We start from the raw sequence: 26,025 nt of genomic DNA, 5'->3' as shown, positions 1-26,025 counted from the left end.
CCTAGTTGTGAGACCAGAGGGTCTTCCCTGAGATACAGGACCGGAGGGTCCAACCCAAGCTGTGAGAACAGAGGGTCTTCACTGAGACACATGACCGTAGGGTCCATACTGAGCAGTGAGACCGGAGGGTCCTCACTGAGACACATGACCGGAGGGTCCATGTCGAGTTATAGCCATGAGAGGCTTATTATTTTTGTATGTGGAATTTTGGGGAACTCACTAAGCTTTGTGCTTATAGTGTTGTATGAAATGTGTTTAGGTACCTCCTAGGATCGTGGGAAGGTGTCGGCTTGGTTGTACACACCAGTTAGAGATTATGTTTTTTGAGGATTATGGGATATTATCGAACATTGTTGCCTTGTGTTTTGACAACTTATACATTTTTTGGTTTTTAAGATATGTGATATTGGGTTTTATGTGATTTTAAAAATGAAAATTTTATTTGAAAATTTAGAGTGTTATAAGTTAGTATCAGAGCCTTGGTTTGAGGGATTCGGATGTACTCTCGGGTATGTCTAGACTCAAACCGAGGATTTGAGAAACATTTTCTAAAAATAAATGATTTTTTTTTCTAAAACGAGTAAGAGTTTTAAAGAGAAAACAAGATGGAGTAGTGTGTACAATCAGCCAGAGCCCAAACGGTGATTTCCCAAAATACCATTACTTGTTTATATTATAAGATACTTATGAGATATTAGAACTGCATGCTAGAGGATAGGTTATGTATTTCAGAAATTAGGGCTAAAGTTGTCTCATTCATGATACCTTAGCCTAGGGGATGCTATTGATTGATATTATATGCTATATGCTTTGTGTATGTGCTGAGTAGGAGTACCTAGTAGGAATCTTTTAGATAGAGTCTTGAGTCGAGGAGTAATCTAGGAGAGATACCTAGATAAGTATTTGAGGAGTCTACTGGGAGAGTAGTTTGATATCTGTAAGGGATAGAGTACTTGTGAATTATGATCCTAGGAGGAGGACTTGGGGTGACTACAGGTTGGTAAGGAAGGTAGTATTGGGCCCGTACTACTGAAAGCACCGGATCTATATGCGACCCAAGAAAGAACCTTAGGATGCTAAGGATCATGTAGGGGTGGGTAATCAAGTGTGTGAGTGTGTGTGTGTGTGTGTGCTTAAGATAGTCTCTGATGATTTTGTGTTTGCGTTTCAGAGACACTATGGTGATTACTTGTAACAACCTCAGGGGCAGTGGTACCAGTGATGAGGAGATCCACGAGATCATTGTGGAGGAGGTGGCTGCAACTATTAGAGAGTCCATACCATAGATGTTCGGGTCTATTAAGACCATGCTGATTGATACATTTGATGATCGATATGTTGTTGTCACAGAGGCTGCGCAGCCATAGCTACTGTCAGGCTACAGGGAGGTGACTCATTGTTGTTACGGGAGTTTAGCAACACGAAGCCACCATATTTTGATGGGACACATGACCCAAATTCTGCCATGAGATAGATCTATGACATTGAGGGGTGTTTCTATACGCGTTCATTACTGGAGCATTTAAGTGTTCGGTTTGCACTGAACGAGCTTCGCTTGGGAGCGAAGGGCTGGTGGAAGTTTGTGATGACTAACTTTACTCCTGCATATCATGTTGTAGTGACTTAGGAGAGGTTTACCCAACTATTCATATATGAGTATGTTCCCCCGGTAGATAGGGAACATTTAGCCCAAGAGTTTATGTCTCTCAAGCAGAAGATAGAAACCGTGACCGAGATTATGAGGATGTTTCATGAGAGGGCACTGTTCTGCCCTGAGCACATTTCTACTGAGCAAGCACGTGTGAGCCGATATTTGAGCATCTTGAGGAGAGATATTCAGGATTTCATGGCGAACTCGTCTTATTGGACTTTGGATGAGTTGCGGACCAATGCTATGAGGAGAGAGATTGAGCTGGAGATTCAGACCAGAGAGGATGGAGGGCAGTAGGGGAGGGATAGGAGACCAGCACAGTCGCAGTCGGCGACGAAGCGGGCCATGCCCACTTATTCGAGAGTTGGAGGCCAGAAGGGCCGCACTTATGGCAAGTGTAACAAGAGTCATGAGGGGTCTTGTCGAGCAGGGATTTGCTACAAATGTGGCAAGGAGGGGCAATGTTGCCTATGCCTCTGATATTTCACAAGAGATTATTCATATGGTGAGGGAATGCCTCAAGGGATTTTCGGTTTCCTTTCACTATAACCCGATGGGCCACTGGAAGGCCGAGTGTCCTCAGATCACTCAGGGATCAGCCCAGGCTTCTGCTCCTTCTGCTTTACATGTTACTGATGGCCGACCGGGGAAGGCCGAGCTTCCGAGAGCTCATGGGAGAGCATTCCAGTTGACTACGGAGGAGGTCTGCACAACACCTGATGTTGTTGTTGGCACGTATTTACTTATCTATGTTATTTTGAGATTTTTTATGCTTATACTGTGTTGTATATAGGTACTTTTCTTGTGAGTTATGTGCCTGCTTTGGTGTTATTTGACTAAGGTGTGATTCGATCTTTTGTGTCTTTATCCTTTAGTCATCACATTAGTGTCAGATGCGAGACATTGAGTCAACAACTGAGGGTTTCTATAGCCGATGAGCATGCGGTTTTTTCCATTGATGTATTCCGGGGATGTGTATTAGAGATTTTCGGTGTTGAGTTTCCAATAGATCTGGTGCTGATAGCGATGGGTAATGTTGGTGTTATAGCGGGCATAGATTGGTTGAGCCGGTTTGGAGCCGTGATTAACTGTGAGCGTCAGATGGTGACCATACGAGACCCTAGTGGGGGAGTACTTATTGTATATGGCGAGGGGACCAGATCTGGATCAACTTTCTTCTTTGTCGCCAGGGCGAGGCAGAGTCTACAGCAGGGGTGCATGGGCTTTTTAGCGTATGTGATGGATACTAGAGTTGACACTGAGAGGCCGAGTTCTATCTCCGATGTTCCGGTAATGTGTGAGTCCTCGGATGTTTTCCCTGAGGAATTGTCGGGTGTGCCGCCGGAGAGGCAGGTGGAGTTCCGGATCGACTTAATTCTGGGTGTGGTGCCTATTGCCAAGGCACCTTATCGCCTTGCGGCGCCTGGGATGCAGGAGTTATCCTCGTAGCTCCAAGAGCTGTTAGGGAAGGGTTTTATTAGATCGAGTAGCTTACCGTGGGGAGCGCCGATCCTTTTTGTCAAGAAAAGGGATGGTTCACATTAGATGTGCATCGACTACCGGGAGTTAAACAAGGTGACGGTCAAGAACCGTTATCCACTATCGAGGATTAAAGATTTATTTGATCAGTTGTAGGGGGTGTCTTGGTTTTCCAAGATTGATTTAAGATATAGGTATCGTCAGATGAGAATTTTCAAGGAAGATATGCAGAAGACAACCTTTAGGACTCGTTATGGGCACTACGAGTTTGTGGTGATTCCTTTCGGACTCAACAACACACCGACTACGTTCATGGATCTCATGAACTGGGTGTGCAGGAACATGTTGGACAGATTGGTGATCGTGTTCATTGACGAAACTTTGGTGTACTCAAGGTCTAGGGAACAACATGAGGAGCATCTTCGGGAGATTATTAGAGTATTGAGGATGGAGAGGCTTTATGCCAAATTCTCCAAGTTTGATTTCTGGTTACGAGAGGTCCAATTCTTAGGACACCTTGTTAACCAGAATGAGATTTTGGTCGACCCGACCAAGATTGAGGTAGTTATGCGATGGGAGGTATCGAGATCCCCATCCAAGATCATGAGTTTTCTAGGCCTGGCAGGCTACTACCGGAGGCTTATCAGAGATTTCTCCAAGATTGTCATTCCTCTCACCAGATTGACCAGGAAGGGTGTTACTTTTGTTTGGGGGACTGAGCAGCAGGCTTCATTCGAGACTCTTCACCATAGATTGTGCGAAGCCCCAATGTTAGTCCTACTGAGGGAGTGGAGGACTTTGTATTCTACTGTGATGCATCTATATCATGGATGGGTGTCATGTTGATGCAGATGGGACACATGATAGCATATGCATCGAGGCAGTTGAAGCCTCACGAGATGAGGTATCCCACCCACAATTTGGAGTTCGGGCGGTGGTGTTCGCCCTTAAGATTTGGTGCCACTATCTTTATGGTGTCCAATGTACCATATACACGAACCATAAGAGCCTGAAGTATCTTATGGATCAGCCCAACCTTAATATGAGATAAAAGAGGTGGTTGGATGTAGTGAAAGACTATGACTATGAGATTTTGTATCACCCTGGCAAGGCTATTGTGGTAGCCGATGCCCAGATTCGTAGAGCACCGAGTGCTCTAATCCGAGATGTGTGCATGAGGATGACAGTGATGACTCAAGTCTTAGATACCATCCGCGAGGCCCAAGTGGTGGCTGCGAGACCAAAAAATCGTAAGAGGGAGCGGGTGATTGGTAGGTTTCTGAGTTTGAGATGGATACTCAGCCGCTTATAACCTTCCGTGTCACACCCCCGAACCGTAAAAACAAAGGTAGAAACGTCCAAAGGTGGATGACGTCATGCGTTGTATCACAACAATTGCATCATAGTAATCAAAGTAAACACAACCATTACATTGCATATGAATATTTACATCTTTTTGAAAAACATAATTTGTATACATTAGTATATGACAAAATTAAAAGACGAGAATCCAAAATGCTCTGTCTTCTCCAAAAGCTGGTAAGAGTACCTATCTATTGTTGTCCTGAGAATACAAGCGGTTTTGAAAACATATCAGCATAAAGCTGGTGAGTTCATAAGCATGTTTTTGTAATGAAAATTAGTCACTGAATTCGTATAAATGATAAATTTTCATTATATGTAAAGTGTGATTCGTATCAAAACCTTGGTGTATGTAATGTATGTTTCGTTTGAAAACCTGGCTACCACCAGTATATAAGTATGTTTCGTTTAAAAACTCTGGCTACCGCCAGTATGTAAAGTATGTTTCGTTTGAAAACCCTGGCTACCACCAGTATCTAATGTACTGAAGTTCAAATGGGAAAATCCTTTATTTTCCCTTGTATTTGTTGTTCCTTTAATGTTTCAGAAATGGTAAGGCATAAATATAATCCATATTTATGTGATTAAAGCAATGGTTCGTATGAGATGTATTATTACGTAAATCTATCGTACTATTGGCGAGTTTTATGACAATACTTAAACTTCATACGACGTGAAACGGACGCCGATATCCTTATGACATTTGTCACCTGTAGACCTGCCGGTCCGACTGTAGCTAGCAACCAGGTATAGGATAGTCAGTCCCGTATAGATCTATACAAAAAAGCCACGCTTTCCTTTAGAAAACTCTGGTTCATAAGGGTAGTCCTCCACTTAGTTAACATTGTAAGCGCCCAAGGACGTGTCTCCCATATATGTTAACGACTTTACGCATAATATTATGAAAAAACGTAATGTTCTTTTGTACTTGAATTCGAGGTAAGTTTTTGTAGAGTAGAAATAATTATACTTAAATAATTATTAACGGTTGTACTCTTGTAATGTGTGTCATAAACTAAATATGTCATAGTTTATTTGTTCAACCATGTAAGCAGTTCGTATCTGTAAAACTGGTAAAGAAGTTCCGAAACTATATCTATTATATTTTGACTGAAAAGTTATGTTCACGATGTTTTCTGAAAACTATGCAGTTTTGATTAGAAAATGACCCTCATGTTCCGCATGATACAGAAGGGATAAGTATTTTAAATCCTTTATGTTTGGCTTGTATCCCCCCCCCCCCCCCCCCCGTGCAAAAATGTTTAAAAATCATAAAAGCATAGGGGTATGAACTCACTGTTTAACGTAGGATTCGAATGTAAGTTCGGTGTGGATGCTAAGTGTCAAATGATGTTTCGCACGAAAAATGATCCTATTAACATATAGTAACATATATATGTATTAGATTAGGGTATTTCATGACTAAACATGACAGGAAACAACCCTAAGGACCGGGAAATGCTTGAACTAAGTGTCGAAACCATATATGATCGAATGACGGAGGTGTACGACCACCCTCAGGGTGTGTACGGACATGGGTGTACGACCCATGAGTGTACGGTTGTACACTCATGATCGGGAGTGTTTTTGAGGTGTTTCCAAGGTTCTACAAGCATCCAAGGTGTAACAACGCAAATTTTCAAATAAAATTTTCATTTAAAATAAAGTGATTTCATTCAACCAATAGTATTTACTCCATGATTCAAATCTAATACATATATAAAATCCCCAAGATCTCAAATAGCAGCAGTGTGTATGCATCATGCCGGCGCCTTCCCACGGTCCTCGCTAGTACCTGAAACACATACATAACAACTTGTAAGCATAAATGCTTAGTGAGTTCCCCAGTATACGACTTACACACATACGCCTTTCCAGGCCCCGACCTTCCGGTCCACAACACATCGCCTTCCGGCCCGTAACATAATCGCCTTCCGGCCCATAACATATTGCCTTCCGGCCCGTAACATATTGCCTTCCAGCCCATAACATATTGCCTTCCGGCCCATAACATATTGCCTTCCGGCCCATAACATTTACAACACATAATACATTTAATCTAACGCACATAGCACATATATCATATATCATACCTGACCCTTCTGTCACATAACATATCGCCTTTCGGCCCGTATAAACATACATATCATGCATAACAACTACCTTTCTATTTATAGCATATATAACACACATCATGTTCGACCTTCCGGTCACACAGTCAAACCCTTCTGGGTATAGTATAGTGAGAAGACTCACCTCGTGGTAATGAAAACTATCAACTCTTGAAATCACTCGCACTCGATCCGCCGATCTGCAGACTCCCTATAATACCATATACCCTTATTAATACTCTTATCATTCAAGACAACTGACCCTAAGAAATTATATGCAGGTCAACTCCGGTCAACGGTCAACTGGACCGGACTCGTCGAGTGCAAAGGTGACTCGACGAGTCGAGACGTCCTCTCCAACTTTCCCTGATGTTCCCTTTCTACTCGTCGAGTATCCCCTTTGACTCGACGAGATCCTCGTGGAAGAATCATGGGGCCACCCCGACTCCACTCGCCGAGTTTGAAGAACAACTCGGCGAGTCCCAGTGAATCTTCAAGCTACTCGCCGAGTCTGTTCATTAGACTCGGCGAGTCCATGCCATGCAGTCGACCAACTGCTTCCTGAAATACGTATGGTCCCGAAATACACAATCATGGGACTTTCTGGACCTCTAAACATCCTATTACTGGGGTATAAACGTTTGGGTAACAACATAATAACCCATCTAACCACTAAATGGGTTTCATAAACCCTAGATTCGTGTACACATCAAAATAACAGAAATGGTCCGAGTATTACCTGAAAACGCACTCTCTGTGTCCCCAAACCTCAGGACTCGATCCTCCTTGATATTCCTTTGGCCAAAACTCTTCTTCTTCTTGCCTAACAAGTTCCTCAAAGTTCCAATAGCTTTCTCTCCTGCTCTAGACGTCCACAACGATTAGGGTTCCTCTCAATCGGCTAAAAGACGGACAATGACGGCATATGGGGCGTTATATACGATCCAAAACCAAACGGCTAGGGTTTCTGCTGAACAGCGTAGACTCACCGAGTCCATAATGGACTCGTCAAGTCCAGTCGCGAACCCGCGACCTAGTCTGTGGTCCTACTCGGCGAGTCTGGCTCCAACTCGCCGAGTCCCTTCCAAAAATGCCCCCAAAAATAGTTTAAAGCAATACCTGAAATTCCGGGCTGTTACAACTCTCCCCCACTAGAACTAGACTTCGCCCTCGAAGTCTCACTCTACGAATAACTCCGGATGTTGCTCCCGCATCTCACGCTCCGGCTCCCAAGTCATCTCCGATCCTTTCCGATGTTGCCACTGAACCAACACCAGAGGTACTTCCTTGTTCCGCAGAACCTTGATCTTCCGATCCCTGATAGCTACCGGTCTCTCAGCGTAATTCAGGCTCGCATCCACCTGAATATCCTCTAACGGAACCACTGCGGATTCATCGGCTATACACTTCCTCAACTGTGATACGTGAAAGGTATTGTGAATCTGTCCCAACTCTGCTGGCAACTCCAACCGATAAGCTACCCGACCTACCCTTGCAATTACACGAAATGGACCTATGAACCGGGGCCCCAACTTGCCCCTCTTTCTGAACCGGATCACTCCCTTCCAAGGAGAAACCTTCAGGAGAACGAAGTCTCCAACCTGGAATTCCAGCTCGGACCGGCGTCTGTCCGCATAACTCTTCTGTCGGCTCTGGGCGGTCAATAACCTCTGCCTAACCTGCTAAATCTGCTCGGTCGTCTGGAGTACGATCTCTGTACTGCCCATCACTCTCTGTCCCACCTCTCCCCAGCAAATGGGAGTCCGACACCTCCTACCATACAACAACTCAAAAGGTGGCATACCAATGCTCGAATGATGGCTGTTGTTGTAGGAAAACTCAGCCAAAGGCAAATGCGCATCCCAACTACCCCCGAAGTCTAACACACACGCTCTAAGCATGTCTTCCAATGTCTGAATCGTCCGCTTGCTCTGACCGTCCATCTGGGGATGGTATGCGGTACTAAAATGCAGTTTAGTACCCAACTCCTCATGAAATTTCTTCCAGAACCTGGAAGTGAAGCGTACATCACGGTCTGAAACAATCGAGATCGGCACTCCATGCCGAGATACTACCTCTCTCACGTATAACTCCGCCAACTACTCCGCTGATGAACTCTCGCTAATGGAAAGGAAGTGTGCACTCTTCGTCAATCTATCCACAATCACCCAAATTGCATCGACTCCCCTGGCAGTCCTCGGCAATTTGGTGATGAAATCCATAGTAATCTGTTCCCACTTCTACTCAGGAATCTCCAAGGGCTGCAACTTACCATGCGGTCTCTGGTGCTCGGCCTTAACCCTACGGCAGGTCAAACACCTCTCAACGAACCAAGCGACGTCTCTCTTCATGCAAGGCCACCAATATTCCTTTCTCAAGTCCAAATACATCTTTGTAGCACCGGGATGGATCGAGAATTTCGATCTATGAGCCTCCTCCATCAAAGTAGCACGCGTACCGCCCACGAATGGTACCCAAATCCGACCCTGAAACGTCAGAAGTCCTTGTCCATCCTTAACGAACTCTGAAATTAACCCAACGACCCGCTCCTTCTTCTGCATCTCGGATCTCACAACCTCGGCCTGTGCCCCACGAATAGCATCTAATACCGGAGTCATCACCGTCAGTCTCAGACATACATCCCGCAATGGAGTGCTCTCCGCCCTACGACTCAATGCATCGGCTACCACGTTAGCCATGCCTGGGTGGTATAGGATCTCACAGTCATAATCCTTAACCACGTCCAACCATCTCCTCTGACGCATATTTAGGTTGGGTTGATCCATCAAATACTTCAAACTCTTATGGTCCGTGTATATAGTACAACGAACCCCATACAGGTAGTGACGCCAAATCTTGAGAGCGAACACTACTGCCCCCAACTCCAAGTCATGCGTGGGATATCTCGCCTCGTGAGGCTTTAATTGCCTCGATGCATAAGCTATCACATGGCCCCTCTGCATCAACACTGCACCCAGTCCCGAAATCGATGCGTCGCAATATACGACAAAGTCCTCCATCCCCTCCGGGAGAGCTAATACCGGGGCTTCGCACAGTATCTGACGAAGTGTCTCGAAGGAAGTCTGTTGCTCGGGTCCCCATGAGAATGTAACACCCTTCCGGGTCAATCTGGTGAGCGGTACCGCGATCTTGGAGAAGTCTCTAATAAACCTCCGATAGTACCCCGCCAACCCAAGGAAACTCCTGATCTCGGAAGGTGACTTCGGTGCCTCCCAACTCATCACTGCTTTCACCTTGGCCGGATCGACCAATATCCCTGCCTGATTAACAACATGTCCAAGAAATTGGACCTCCCGCAACCAGAAGTCACATTTGGAGAATTTTGCATATAACTTCTCCGACCTCAGTACCTCAAGGACCTCCCTCAAGTGTCCCTCATGCTGCTATCTAGTTCGCGAATACACTAGGATGTCGTCGATAAATACAATCACAGACCGATCCAGCATCGGCCTGCATACCCTGTTCATGAGGTCCATGAACACTGCCGGGGCATTGGTGAGCCCGAAAGGCATCACCACGAACTCGTAATGCCCATACCGCGTCCTGAATGATGTCTTATGGACGTCCTCATCCCGCACTCTTACCTGATGGTACCCTGATCTCAAATCGATCTTAGAAAACCAAGATGCCCCTTGCAACTGATCGAATAGATCATCGATCCTCGGTAACGGATAGCGGTTCTTGACCGTCACCTTGTTCAACTCCCGGTAATCAATACACATCCGGTGTGAACCATCCTTCTTCTTGACGAACAGAATCGGTGCTCCCCACGGCGAGCTACTCGGCCGAATAAATCCCTTCCCCAGCAACTCCTGGAATTGCGAGGACAACTCTTGCATCTCTAGAGGTGCAAGACGATAAGGCACCTTCGCAATAGGCGCAGCCCCCGGAATCAGATCGATACCAAACTCCACTTGCCTCGCAGGAGGTACTCCCGGCATCTCCTCGGGAAAAACATCTGGAAACTCGCGCACCACTGGGACCTCCTCCGCTGTCCTTGGTCTCTCGGAAGTCTCTGCGTATCCAGCACATACGCCACAAAACCTTTACATCCTTGCTGTAGGCATTGCCTCGCCCTAGCGGCCGAACAAAAAGCTGATCCCGAACGGGTACCCTCGTCGTATACCGTAAGAACTCCCCCACTAGGGTCTCGTATAGTCACCAGCTGGCGCTCACAGTCGATGACAGTGCTGAATCGGCTCAACCAGTCCATGCCCACGATGACACAGACATCCCCCATCGCAATAGGAATTAGGTCAATCGGAAACGCAACCCCGAAAATCTCTAGTACGCATCCCCGAAGAACCTCCGTGGCACAAACCACCCTCTCGGCCGCAATAGAAACGCCCAGAGGCCGACTTAACGGCTCATGACTAAGGCTGATATGCTGACTAAAAGCTAACGATACAAAGGATCTACTCGCACCCGAATCAAATAACACTAGAGCAGGCATAGAGTTCACAAGAAAAGTACCTACACATACATTAACATAAGCATAACATTTCGACTTTAAAGTAAATACGTGAATTATAGCATACCTGCCACAACATCGGGCGCAGCGCGGACCTCCTCCGCAGTCAGCTGAAAGGCTCTCCCGCGAGCCCTCGGGGCCTCAACCTTCGCCGGTCGGGTCTCAGTAGTCCTGGTAATCGGTGTAGATCCCTGACGAAGCTGCGGGCACTCGGCCTTCCGATGGCCTGTCTGGTTGCAGTGAAAGCAAACCATAAACCCCTTAGGACAATCCCTGGCAATGTGTCCCTCCTTGCCACACTTGTAGCAACCACTAGCTCGACACGCCCCCTCATGACCCTTGCCGCACTTTCTGCAAGTTCGGCCCTTCAGACCTCCCATCCTCGAATCAGCGGACTTGATCCGCTTGGCTGCCGGCTGAGACTGAGCCGGCCGCCGATCCACCTGTCGAGACTCGGCCTCCTCCCTGGCCTGGGTCTCCAACTCGATCTCGCACTTCCTGGCGTTCGCCTGAAGCTCAGTGAAGGTACGATAGGTGGAGTTTGACACAAACTCCCGGATATCCCTCCTCAAAACGCCTAAATACCGGCTCATCCGTGACTGCTCCGTAGACACCAGCTCTGGGCAGAACATCGCCCTCTCGTGAAACTTCCGTGTGACCACCGCAACGGAATCAGTACCCTGCTTAAGGGTCAAGAACTCCTGAATCAATCGTTCCCTCTCCACTGGGGGAACATACTCGTCCCTGAACATCTCAGTAAACCTCTCCCACGTCACCGCTGTAATCTCCGCCAGAGTGAAGTTCGCCGTCACGAACTTCCACCAATCCTTCGCTCCCAGACGGAGCTGGTTCAAGGCGAACCGTAACCTCAGGTGCTCCAGGCATGAGCAAGTGTAGAAGCACCCCTCAATGTCGGCGATCCACCTCATCGCAGCAATCGGATCCTGCGTCCCATCGAACTCAGGGGGTTTCGTGTTGCTGAATTCCCGGAACAGCAACGAATCGCCCCCTGCGGCCTGGCAGCGGCCACAGCTGCGGTAGCGGCAGCGGCTGCAGCCTCAGTCAATGCGGCGTACCACTCCTCGAATATCTCCATCAGTGTGGTCTTAATGGACTCAAACATCTCCGGGATCTCGGCCCGGATCGCTGCAGCTACCTCCTCCTGGATCATCTGACGAATATCCTCATCACTCACAGTGCTCGAACTCACCCCATGACGTGTGGTAACCATGATGTCTCTGAAATACAACATGAAATTATCAGAGACTCCATCAAGTACAATTGTACTCGATAACGCAACCCTACTCAGTCTCCGACATTCAGGGATTCTTACTTGGGTCTTCCACCGACCCGGTGCCTTCGGTAGTACGGGCCCAATACTACCGACCACACCGTATCAGTATTCATCCCAAATCTTCCTCCCCAAACCCCGAATAATGAGTACTCTACTTCTAGTATGCACTATCTACTTGCACGTTACCGAATATCTCATATAAGCAATCTCCCTAGACTAAGGCATCACAAAACAGGCCATTCTAGTCCTATCATGTATACCTAGTCTTCTAGCATGCATAACAATTCATAATTCAGTGCATAACATAACATTGTAAGGTATTCTGGGGATCTTTACCGTTCGGGCGTTGGCTGATCGTACACACTGCTCCGTTCTTGTTTACCACTTTACCATTTATAAAAATTTATGTCTTTATTATTTTTAAAAGATTTTTCCTCAAATCCTTGGTTTGAGTTCAGTTACACCCGAAGGTACACCCGAATCCCTCAAACCAAGGCTCTGATACCAATTGTAACAACGCAAATTTTCAAATAAAATTTTCATTTAAAATAAAGTGATTTCATTCAACCAATAGTATTTACTCCATGATTCAAATCTAATACATATATAAAATCCCCAAGATCTCAAATAGCAGTAGTGTGTATGCATCATGCCGGCACCTTCCCACGGTCCTCGCTAGTACCTGAAACACATACATAACAACTTGTAAGCATAAATGCTTAGTGAGTTCCCCAGTATACGACTTACACACATACGCCTTTCCAGGCCCCGACCTTCCGGTCCACAACACATCGCCTTCCGGCCCGTAACATAATCGCCTTCCGGCCCATAACATATTGCCTTCCGGCCCGTAACATATTGCCTTCCGGCCCATAACATATTGCCTTCCGGCCCATAACATATTGCCTTCCGGCCCATAACATTTACAACACATAATACATTTAATCTAACGCACATAGCACATATATCATATATCATACCTGACCCTTCTGTCACATAACATATCGCCTTCCGGCCCGTATAAACATACATATCATGCATAGCAACTACCTTTCTATTTATAGCATATATAACACACATCATGTTCGACCTTCCGGTCACACAGTCAAACCCTTCCGGGTATAGTATAGTGAGAAGACTCACCTCGTGGTAATGAAAACTATCAACTCTTGAAATCACTCGCACTCGATCCGCCGATCTGCAGACTCCCTATAATACCATATACCCTTATTAATACTCTTATCATTCAAGACAACTGACCCTAAGAAATTATATGCAGGTCAACTCCGGTCAACGGTCAACTGGACCGGACTCGTCGAGTGCAAAGGTGACTCGACGAGTCGAGACGTCCTTTCCAACTTTCCCTGATGTTCCCTTTCTACTCGTCGAGTATCCCCTTTAACTCGACGAGATCCTCGTGGAAGAATCGCGGGGCCACCCCGACTCCACTCGCCGAGTTTGAAGAACAACTCGGCGAGTCCCAGTGAATCTTCAAGCTACTCGCCGAGTCTGTTCATTAGACTCGGCGAGTCCATGCCATGCAGTCGACCAACTGCTTCCTAAAATACGTATGGTCCCGAAATACACAATCATGGGACTTTCTGGACCTCTGAACATCCTATTACTGGGGTTTAAACGTTTGGGTAACAACATAATAACCCATCTAATCACTAAATGGGTTTCATAAACCCTAGATTCGTGTACACATCAAAATAACAGAAATGGTCCGAGTATTACCTGAAAACGCACTCTCTGTGTCCCCAAACCTCAGGACTCGATCCTCCTTGATATTCCTTTGGCCAAAACTCTTCTTCTTCTTGCCTAACAAGTTCCTCAAAGTTCCAATAGCTTTCTCTCCTGCTCTAGACGTCCACAACGATTAGGGTTCCTCTCAATCGGCTAAAAGACGGACAATGACGGCATATGGGGCGTTATATACGATCCAAAACCAAACGGCTAGGGTTTCTACTGAACAGCGTAGACTCGCCGAGTCCATAATGGACTCGTCGAGTCCAGTCGCGAACCCGCAACCTAGTCTGTGGTCCTACTCGGCGAGTCTGGCTCCAACTCGCCGAGTCCCTTCCAAAAATGCCCCCAAAAATAGTTTAAAGCAATACCTGAAATTCCGGGCTGTTACAACTCTCCCCCACTAGAACTAGACTTCGCCCTCGAAGTATCACTCTACGAATAACTCCGGATGTTGCTCCCGCATCTCACGCTCCGGCTCCCAAGTCATCTCCGATCCTTTCCGATGTTGCCACTGAACCAACACCAGAGGTACTTCCTTGTTCCGCAGAACCTTGATCTTCCGATCCCTGATAGCTACCGGTCTCTCGGCGTAATTCAGGCTCGCATCCACCTGAATATCCTCTAACGGAACCACTGCGGATTCATCGGCTATACACTTCCTCAACTGTGATACGTGAAAGGTATTGTGAATCTGTCCCAACTCTGCTGGCAACTCCAACCGATAAGCTACCCGACCTACCCTTGCAATTACACGAAATGGACCTATGAACCGGGGCCCCAACTTGCCCCTCTTTCTGAACCGGATCACTCCCTTCCAAGGAGAAACCTTCAGGATAACGAAGTCTCCAACTTGGAATTCCAGCTCGGACCGGCGTCTGTCCGCATAACTCTTCTGTCGGCTCTGGGCGGTCAATAACCTCTGCCTAACCTACTGAATCTGCTCGGTCGTCTGGAGTACGATCTCTGTACTGCCCATCACTCTCTGTCCCACCTCTCCCCAACAAATGGGAGTCCGACACCTCCTACCATACAACAACTCAAAAGGTGGCATACCAATGCTCGAATGATGGCTGTTGTTGTAGGAAAACTCAACCAAAGGCAAATGCGCATCCCAACTACCCCCGAAGTCTAACACGCACGCTCTAAGCATGTCTTCCAATGTCTGAATCGTCCGCTTGCTATGACCGTCTATCTAGGGATGGTATGCGGTACTAAAATGCAGTTTAGTACCCAGCTCCTCATGAAATTTCTTCCAGAACCTGGAAGTGAAGCGTACATCACGGTCTGAAACAATCGAGATCGGCACTCCATGCCAAGATACTACCTCTCTCACGTATAACTCCGCCAACTTCTCCTCTCAATCGGCTAAAAGACGGACAATGACGGCATATGGGGCGTTATATACGATCCAAAACCAAACGGCTAGGGTTTCTGCTGAATAGCGTAGACTCGCCGAGTCCATAATGGACTCGTCGAGTCCAGTCACGAACCCGCGACCTAGTCTGTGGTCCTACTCGGCGAGTCTGGCTCCAACTCGTCGAGTCCCTTCCAAAAATGCCCCCAAAAATAGTTTAAAGCAATACCTGAAATTCCGGGCTGTTACACAAGGAGTGTTCTAGGTCCCATACTTAATGGTTTTGCAAGTATAAGGCCAAATATGAACATCAAAGTGGGTGTACGGCCCTAAGGGTGTGTGCGGTCATACAAAGGGGTGTACGGCAATACAAAGGGGTGTGTGTTTGTACACTCTCCATGTTCATGCCCAAGATGTTGATTTTGAGGTGCATTAAGGCTAATACCAAGTCCAACTAGAAGATAGGGGCCAAAGTCTCACTTTGGAGAGCCTTTAAGGTGTGTATGGCTGACCTTTTGAAGGTGTGCGACCGTACACCTTGAAAGGATGAAGAACAAGGCTGAAATATGAAGAATCAATAGATCTAACTAGTTAGGGGATGAATCACTTACGTTTTTGAAGCCTTTGGAGGGTTCTTTGATGAAGATTATAGAGAGAGAAAGTGGTAGAGTGCAACCAAAAGAAGAAAAGGGTGAAAGAGAGGGGGTCTCCTCATATTTATAGGGGTGGGTGACCCACCACCCCGAGTGTGCGGTTATGGGGTGGGTGTACGGTCGCACACTCATGTGTACGGCCGTATACTCCTCCCAAGAGGGTGTATGGCCCGAATGTTGTGCTATGACTTGGAATAACTCGACCTAGAACCCAAATTTTGATTATACTAGGCTTAAAATACTTTAACAAACCCTCAAACAGTGTTAAAAGGTGGCAAAATCCAGTTTAACATTGATAGAATTGACCAGTTTTACAAGATAGAAGTTTCGGGTTGTCACATCATCCCCCCGTTAGAGGGATTTTCATCCTGAAATTCAAGAATAGATATACAAATCATGGATTTGGAAAAACATGGGCGTACTTCTGTTTCATTGAATCTTCATGCTCCCAAGTGAATTCAGGTCCCCGCTTGGCATTCCAGCAAACCTTCACTATCGAGATGCGACTTTGTTTTGTTTGCTTGACCTCACGGTCCATGATTTCGATTGGTTCCTCCACAAAGTTGAGGTTCTTGTTGATTTCAATCTCATTGAGAGGGATCATAATGGTCTCATCGGATAAACACTTCTTAAGATTCGAGACATGGAAGACGGGATGGATGTTACTAAGCTCTTGAGGTAAGCAGAGTCTGTATGCTACAGGAACAATCCTAGCAAGGATCTTAAATTGTCCTATGTACCTTGGATTTAGCTTTCCACTCTTTCCAAAGCGTATCATGCCTTTCCAGGGTGACACCTTCAACAAAACACGATCTCCCACCTGGAACTACAAGGGCTTTCGTCGTTTATCGGTGTAGATCTTTTGTCTATCTCGTGACGCTTATACTCGTTCTCGGATTTGTACGATCTTTTCTGTGGTTTCACGAATGATCTATGGGCTTGTGAGAGTGTTGTTGGGGACTTACCCCTTGGCTAGCTGCGTGTCGCCTACCTCAGCCCAGCACAGAGGGGATATGCACTTACGGCCATGTAGGGATTTAAAAGGTGCAACCTTGATGCTGGTATGATAACTGTTGTTGTAGGAGAATTCAACCAAGGGTAGATGGACGTCCCATGCCATATCGAAGTCGATTACACATGCTCTCAACATGTCTTCCAAGGTATAGATTGTCCTCCCACTCTATCCATCTATCTGAGGATAGGAAGTTGTTCTCATATCTAGCTTAGTTCCAAGAGCTTTCTGCAATGACTGCCAAAATCTTGAGGTGAATCTATTGTCTTGATCGGAGATGATGGACACAGGTACACCGTGCAGTCGAACTATTTCTTAGATGTAGATTCGTGCGAGCTTTTCCATCTTGATAGTTTCTTTGATTGACAGGAAGTGGGTGGATTTGGTTAATCGATCGATAATTACCCATATGGTATCGTACCCGCTCGGAGATCTGGGTAATTTAGTGATGAAATCCATAGTAATCCTTTCCCACTTCCACTCAGGTATCTCTGGCTGTTGGAGGAAACCTGAGGGCTTCTGATATTCGATCTTCACCTTGCCACAAGTCAGACACTTGGCCACGAAGGTAGTAATCTCCGCTTCATGTTTGGCCACCAATAAAGCTTCTTGAGATCAATGTACATCTTGTCTGAACCTGGGTGAACATATTATTTAGTCTTGTGAGCTTCATTCATGACAACCTCTCTATAACCACCAAACTTTGGGGTCCAGATCCGGTTCATGAAGTAATAGGCTTCGTCTCCCCTAATCTCTAAGTTCTTCTCCATTCCCCTCAAAGCTTCATCCAGCTTGTTTTCTAGCTTTAGGGCTTCCATATGAGCCTCTCTGATTTGTGCAGATAAGTAGGAATGGATAGTCATGGTTAGTGCTTTCATACTGCGACCTGATTACTCTATCCGGCTGATGGCATCCACTACCACATTGGCCTTACAGGGATGGTAGCGTATTTCGCACTCGTAATCATAGAGTAGCTCTACCCATCACCGTTGTCTCATGTTTAACTCCTTTTGATCAAGGATATGTTATAGGCTCTTATGATCGGTAAAGACGGTGCATTTGGTTCCATAGAGATAATGTCTCCATATCTTCAATGCGAAGACCAGTGCTCCCAATTCTAGATCGTGAGTTGTATAATTGACTTCGTGTGCTTTCAGCTGTCTTGAGGCATAAGCAATAACCTTTCCTCTCTGCATGAGTACACATCCTAGGCCCTGCTTGGATGCATCACAGTAGACAACGAAGTCCTCCGTCCCTTCGGGCAGAGACAGGATAGGTGCACTGCATAGGGCCTTCTCCAATGTTTGGAACGCAATGTCTTGCTTTTCACTCCAATAAAAGGGTACACCTTTCTGAGTCAGATTGGTTAAGTGTTTGGCAATTTTGGAGAAATTTTGGATGAACCTGCGATAATAGCCGGCGAGGCCCAATAATTGATGGATTTCTGTGGGTATCTTCGATGCTGCCCAATTCTCTATCGCTTTGATCTTGGAAGGGTCCACGTGTATGCCTTCCTTGCTTCCACGTGACCTAAGAAAGTTACTTTTCGAATCCAGAATTCGCACTTGGAGAATTTTGCGTATAGCTTTTCTGCTCTTAGAGTTTCCAGCACCCACCTCAAGTGTTGTTTGTGATATTCCTCGTTTCTAGAATAGACAAGTTTATCGTCAATGAACACAATTACAAACTTGTGCAGGAAAGAATGGCACACCCGATTCATCAGGTCCATGAATACCGCCGGTGCGTTGGTTAGACCGAAGGGCATTACTACAAACTCGTAGTGACCATATCGAGTCTGAAATGATGTATTAGGAACATCACTCTCGTGGACTTGCAGCTGATGGTACCCTGATCTTAGGTCTATTTTTGAGAAGTAGCTGGCTCCTTGAAGTTGGTCGAAAAGGTCGTCGACTCGAGGAAAAGGATATCGGTTTTCTACGGTGAGTTTTTTCAGTTCGCAATAGTCGATACACATCCGGAAATATCTATCCTTCTTTTTTACAAATAAGACCAGGGCTCCCCAGGGTGAGGAACTCGGTCTGATGAATCCTTTGCTGAGCAGCTCATTGAGCTGGCTGGATAACTCTTGCATTGCTATTGGCGCTAGGTTGTATGGAGATTTAGCTACGGGGGTAGCTCCAGGGATTAGGTCGATGTGAAATTCGACTTGGTGCTCGAGAGGAGTTCCTGGCAGCTCTTCGGGAAAGACATCGGGAAAGTTGCAAACTTTGGGGATGCTCTCGAGGTTTTTAACTTCCTTTTTCTCATTAATGACATGGGCTAGGAATGCATGGCACTCCTTTCGCAGAAGTTTTTGGGCTTTGATGCACGAAATAATACGGAGGTTCGAGCTGAGTTTATCGCCATAAATCATGAGGGTTTCACCAGAGGGAAGATTGAGATGGATAGCCTTTTCATAACAAAGGATATAAGCACGACTGGGGCTCAACCAATCCATGCCGATGATGAAATCGAAGTTGTTTATGAAAACTGGCATAAGGTCGATTGGGAAAGAATGGTCGTTCATGGTAAGGGTACAGCCTATGAATACGTCGCTAGTGCTCTCTTTCTCACTGTTAGCCATCTCAATGGTAAATGTTTCGGTTAAGGGTTGAGGTTTATCTTTGAGAAGATGCTTGAATGCATGACTAACAAAACTTTTCTCCACACCAGAATCGAAAAGAATGCATGCATAAGAGTTGTCGAGGAGGAACGTACCCATAACAATTATGGGATCTGCAACTGCCTCCTCTTGGCCCATCGCTAGCACTATCCCCATGCTTCCAGTTGTTGTTGCCTTAAGGCGGTTTCTCTTGTAGTGTCCAACCTCACCACAGCCATAACAGGCTTGACTGACACCTACTCCCGATGCCTGATTGGTTGGTTGGACTGGTGCCTTACAAACTCGAGTTTTGTGCCCTTTTTTGCCACAGCAGGTGCAAAGCATTTTATGGCATGGGCCAGGATTATGATGGTAATTGCACTTTTCGCACCGAGGAAGGGTACCAGTATATCTACTGGTAGGGGCTTGAGTTACTGGAACAACAGCAGGAGTAATAGCAGCGTGGACTGCCACCGTTTGATGATTCTTTGAGGTCTCCTGCGAAGTCTGGCCCTTACGCTATTTCCAGAACTTTCTCTTCCCACCACTCGCTTTTGCTGGTTCGTGAGCAGCTGGTGCTGCATCAAGATCAGCTCCGTGATCTATGGGAGTCTGCATCAGGCACTTGGCGCTGTCAAAAGTGGCTGTTCTAGCAGCCAAGACATTTCCTTGCGTTGGGGGCATCAATCCCTAAATGTATCTTTCTATCTTTTTGCTTTCTGGGGTGAGCATTCTTGGACAAAGAAGAGTCAGATCACATAATCTAGTTGTGTAAGAGGCAATGTCGGAACCCTTCATCTTAAGGTTCCAAAGCTCGTGCTCCAGTTTCTGCATTTTGCCCCTTGGGTAGTACTCCGAGAGCATAAGTTCCTTCAAGCTTTCCCAACCCATGGCATTTTCCACTAGCAGGGTTAGGGATCTGACCCAACTATTCCACCAGGTCAATGCTCTGTCGGTGAAGGTGCAAGCTTCGAACTTCACCTTGTTTGTTTCTGAGCATGCACAGATCTCGAAGACCGATTCGATCTTCTCGATCCACCAAGTTAGGGTAATGACACCTCCATTGCCATAAAAGTATTTGGGCTTCACATTCATGAATTCCTTGTAGGAACACTCCTTCTGGTGTCCCTGGCTTCCATCGAGATTGAGGGGTTGAGCACCACTTCTCGGCCCGCTAGAGCCGCCAGAATTTATCTGCGGCATTGCGGCAGTAACAACTACCTGAAACATGGTGGGATCGAACTGAGGAGGTGGCGGAGCTGGATCTGTTGGAGGATTGTTGTTCTTTCTGTTGGGTCTTTTCTCTGGAGGCATCTTGTTCTATAAAGAGTCAGGAAGAAAAAGATGGTAAGTCCCTTAAACTTTTGAATCAAGAGATATGAAACAAATGGACTTGAAGAGAGATTATTGGTGTCCATGTATGAAGAGAGATATGGCATGGATAGTCGAGAGATGATTGACTTGTCGTTAGGTCAAGACGGAGCACTAGCATCCTCATGGCCAGTGGCAGCCTTTAGAGATTCCCCTATGGAATTTGGAACAAATTTCTATGGATTTTATTACCAAATTACTGAGGACCATGCGAGGTGTCGGTGCGATATGGGTGATTGTAGATCGGTTGACGAAGAGTGATAAATTTTTGGCTATAAGTGAGAGCTCTTATGTGGGGAAACTGGTCGAGATCTATGCTCGGGAGGTAGTGGCACGGCAGGGTGCCCATATCAATAGTGTCAGATCGGGATGTGTGTTTTACTTCTAGGTTCTGGAAGAAATTTCATGAGGAGTTGGGTATCCGCTTGCATTTCAGTAGCGCATATAACCCACAGACAGATAGGTAGAGTGTGCAGATGATTCAGACGCTCGAAGACATGCTACACGCATGTGGACTTCGGTGGAAGTTAGGAAACTTACTTGCCCTTGATTGAGTTTTCATACAACAATAACCATCACTCCAGTATCGGTATGCCTCCTTTTGAGCTTTTATACAAGAGGAGGTGTCGGACTCCCATCTGTTGGGGAGAGGTATGGCAGAGAGTTATTGTCACACCCCCAAACCGGAACGACGAAAACATTCGGGGGTGGATGACTTCATGTGCTAACGTAATACATAGTATAGAAAGCAATATAACCATCATATATATATAATTGAAAGTTTACATTGTTTAAAAGGTACACGTTCAAAACCAACTACAATATGATGCCAAAATATGAATTTAAACTGGCGCCACAGCATCCCCTCTTCAAAAACTGTTTGTTACCTGCAATTATGGAATCCCTGGGACATACAAGTAGTTTTGAAAGAGTAGATCATCGTATAAGCTGGTGAGTTTCATAAGTATTAAATGACAATGTTTGCATGAACTAAAACAAAATGGTTTGTTTTTGTTTGATGGTTCCTAGAAAATCCCATATTCTCTACTAGTATAAATGTAGTCTTCTATCAATACCAATGTTCGTTTCTAGAAAATTTATGTTTTTCCGTATGTGGGTAGTGGTTCAGAAGTTCTAAAATTGTATCACGATAAGGTTTTTCATGCCTTAAGTAGTTAATTAATGTACGTATAAAATTGCCAATACGTCTGAAAAACCCCATAAATCAATGTGTTTTTAATACTCCATGTGAGTTTTATAACCATGCTATTTGACTAGAAATGCCTATACACAACGTTCTTCAGGCGTTGGAATGTTCTGACGTTTGTCACCCCAAATGGTGTACCGTAGCTAACAGTAGGGCGCGGGGGTGTTAATCATGTATAGATTTATACACAAACACCATGCTCCCCCTCCAAGCGATTCTGGTATATAATATAGGGCTTGAAAAGTGTACTCAAGCGTACACGAAGTTTAATGTCTCACAAAACTTAGTATAAAACAGATTTACGTGTGAAAATGTCCGTTTGTTATTGTATACGAAAGTAACTTCTTGAAATATTATTTCTAGTATGTAAAATTTCGTGATGTTCTCGTAAAACTATACCTATTATAGTTTTCTAAAAGTGTGTCTCGTTTGTATAGTAACCCCTAGTGAAATGGTCACTTGTTATGAAAAGTATAATTTTTGTAGTGCCAAAGATGGACACATATACATACAGTATAAGCAAAGTTTTTGATTTATATATATACATAAATCATTTCTTATTTCAAAAGATAAGATGTTATCGTGGTATATTTTGCATACGAAAGTTTCCCTATAATAGTTATAAATCACATATGATTCCATTGATAAAAAGCGTATAATGAAACTTTATATAACACACGGTAATAATCGTGTGTTTTACTTGTATCCCCCCCCCCCCCCTAAAAGCATATAAAAGCATTTATAAAACATTTAAAAGTGAGGCTTATAGGGGTATGAACTCACTTGAAAGATCGAAGAAAGTGAGATGAAAACCGAGCAGAACTTCGACTTGAGAAAGCGGATTTTCTCGGAATCCTCGGGAATCTCGGGAGCACAAACGACCTTCGGGACTTGAGCAAGGAAACCGGGGCTTCGGGATATCACGTGCACGGAAAACGAGGCAAAAACGCAAGAAAGATGAGAGGAATTGTGCCTTTTCTTCGGAACCCTCGTATCCCTTTTATAGGGGCTAGGAACTGCCTCGGTACGCTGGGCGTACGCGTGCGTCATGCGTGACCGCCTCCTCGACTGCCTTGGAGCTTTGTATGGGACAGGGCATAGCCTCACATAGGGGCGATGTGGATGATCCGAGGCCTAGACCTTGAGTATGCTGGGCGTAACTCGGATTGGCCTGGTGACTCCTCCTTCGGATAATACCGAAATTTAATATAAAATTTATATTTTTATTATTTAATAAACTTCAAAAATTCATATCTTCTTCATACGAACTCCGTTTTCAACGTTCGTTATATCCACACGTAGGTGAGACTACGCTCTACAACTTTCGTTTAGACTCCGTCGGCAAATTTTGAAACTATTTTTATTATTTATTTTTAAAAGGTCACGATAAGAAAATTTCGTTAGAAATTCATAACTTCATTATCCGGCGTCTGTTTTTGCCAGACTTTTTACCGTTGAAAAACCATTGTCGATACCTTCGATTCTTATTTAGGTCATTTCGGCCAAAAGTCGCTCAATCTCCGTTTCGAGTTTTTAACTGTCTGTCGCTAAGCCGAACTTGGAAAATTCATAATTTCCTTATACGAAGTAAGATTTCGGCGTTCTTTTTACGTACGGTCACGGTTTAATGACATCTAACATAGTAGGTAATTAATTAGAGACTTTTGTACATTTTATTTTCGAAGTTAATTTCATTATATCAAAAGTGGTTACAATACTTGACTTTTTAAGTCGTTACATAGAGTTGAAATATCGGGTTGTCATAGTTATGGGGGGGGGGGGGGCACTGAGATAGTGCTCAAGATGACAGAGCAGATCCAGCAGGTCAGACAGATATTACTGACGGCCCAAAGTCATCAGAAGAGTTACGCAGACCGGCAACGCTCAGAGCTAAAGTTTCAGGTCTGAGATTTTGTCCTCCTGAAGGTATCCCCATGGAAAGGGTGATTTGATTCGGGAAACGGGGAAAGTTAGGCCCTAGATACATCAGTCCATTCTGAGTGATCGCATGAGTGGGTAAGGTAGCTTATCGATTAGAGCTGCTTGCAGAGTTGATCCATATTCATAACACTTTCCATGTGTCCCAGCTGAGGAAGTATGTAGCCGATGAGAAGACAGTGGTCCCTTTGGAGGACATTTAGGTTGACGCCTGAACTACATTGAGAAGCCGGTAGAGATCTTGGATAAGAAGGTGAAGGTCTTGAGGACTAAAGAGGTGCCCTTGGTTCAAGTTTAGTGGCAGCATCGGAAGAGATCTGAGTGGACTTGGGAGCCGGAGTCCGAGATGCAGGAGCGGTACATAGAGTCGTTTCCAGAGGATGACTTCGAGGGCGAAGTCTAATTCTAGTGGGGGAGAATTGTAACATCCCGACACCCAGTTATAACATTTAATTAATTTATATTTATGTTGTCAGAGTGACTCGAAGAGTTGGAGGCCCCAACTCGCCGAGTAAAGAGTTAAATGGCCGCGTGAATTTTAGAGTCTACTCTATGAGTTGGAGGACCCCAACTAGACGAGTAGGACGGTAAGCCTTCATTTCCGCCTCCTTTATCATCTTGACACACTGAGAGAAACCCTAAGCGAGCTGTATTCACTGTGAGAGAAAGAGAGAGAGAGAGAGAGAGAGAGAGAGAGAGAGAGAGAGAGAGAGGCTAAGATTTGTGTGTATTAGTGCATTTTTGGAAGGGGATTGAATAGCAAAAAGGATTGGAACGAGAAGAAGCCTTTGGATCCGGTGTTCTTTCAATGGTAGCTGCCATTTGGAGATAAAAAGTTTTCACCTTGATTAGTGCTTGGTTATATCTCATCACTAGGTAGTTTATAGTCGTTTCCATCCTTTCTTTGGGTCCTTAAATTGTTTGAACTTGACATGTAGTTGAGACTCCAGATCTTGACAGTATGAGGTCCCTTGGACCTAAAAATTCAAGATTTATCAAGCTATTGGCTAGCTTTCACGCATCAAATCCTCTATAGAGCTTTTCTTGGAATTTTGAGCCCTAGATGCCATGCATGGACGTAAAGCTTGCAGCTTTACGTGATACTTTAGCCTTAGAAGGCTAGATCTAGAGTATGGAGCCTTAGTTCTGCCTAAAAATGTGTAAATAAGAGAATGGACTGAAGGGACTCAACGAGTTGGCTAGGGTTTTCCCTGATAGTCTAGACGCATTACAACTCGGCGAGTTGAGTTAGATTTTCCCGATACTTCAGAGAAAACGAAGGAACTCGACGAGTCGCATAGATACACTCAACTAGTTGGGTCAACATGGACTATTGACTCGAGTGTTGACTTCCGTTGACTTTTAGGGTTTGGTCAAGACATGAATTATGGGGATCATGGAGGGGTAAAATGGTATTTCACCTATTCCGAGAGTTATAGAAGGGTTAGCCTAAATTTTTAGGGTTGTGGTTATAAAGTGTTAATTAGAGATAAGTATGATATGTAGGAGGAATCTAGACCGTTCGTGGAGTGCGGGACCTACTTGTTTACTTACGAGGCGAGTCTTCTCACTATACTTACCGTAGTGGTGATACTGTGTGATCAAAGGTTCGTATGTGCTTATACTGAGTTATGTGATATTATGCATCTTGTCTTGGTGATTTATGTTATATTTTATTAAGTGCCTTAGTGAGTTAGGACCAGAGGGTCCAAACCTAGTTGTGAGACCGGAGGGTCTTCCCTGAGATACA

At 45.2% G+C, this 26,025-nt stretch overlaps 1 protein-coding gene across 1 annotated transcript; it reads left to right on the top strand.

Annotated features, from left to right (window-relative positions):
- Positions 1–2,039: 2,039 nt before the first annotated feature.
- LOC145029782 (uncharacterized) lies at positions 2,040–3,100 on the top strand. Its single transcript, XM_078978245.1, has 2 exons — positions 2,040–2,386; positions 2,527–3,100. Exons 1-2 carry the CDS (start codon positions 2,040–2,042, stop codon positions 3,098–3,100), a joined length of 921 nt encoding a protein of 306 aa, XP_078834371.1.
- Positions 3,101–26,025: the final 22,925 nt, after the last annotated feature.

Source organism: Lactuca saligna, chromosome 2, assembly GCF_052625555.1.
Source record: "Lactuca saligna cultivar CGN05327 chromosome 2, ASM5262555v1, whole genome shotgun sequence".
NCBI classification, from domain to species: Eukaryota; Viridiplantae; Streptophyta; class Magnoliopsida; order Asterales; family Asteraceae; genus Lactuca; species Lactuca saligna.
Note: the sequence above shows the minus strand (reverse complement) of the source record. Positions and strands in the feature narration are given on the sequence as shown.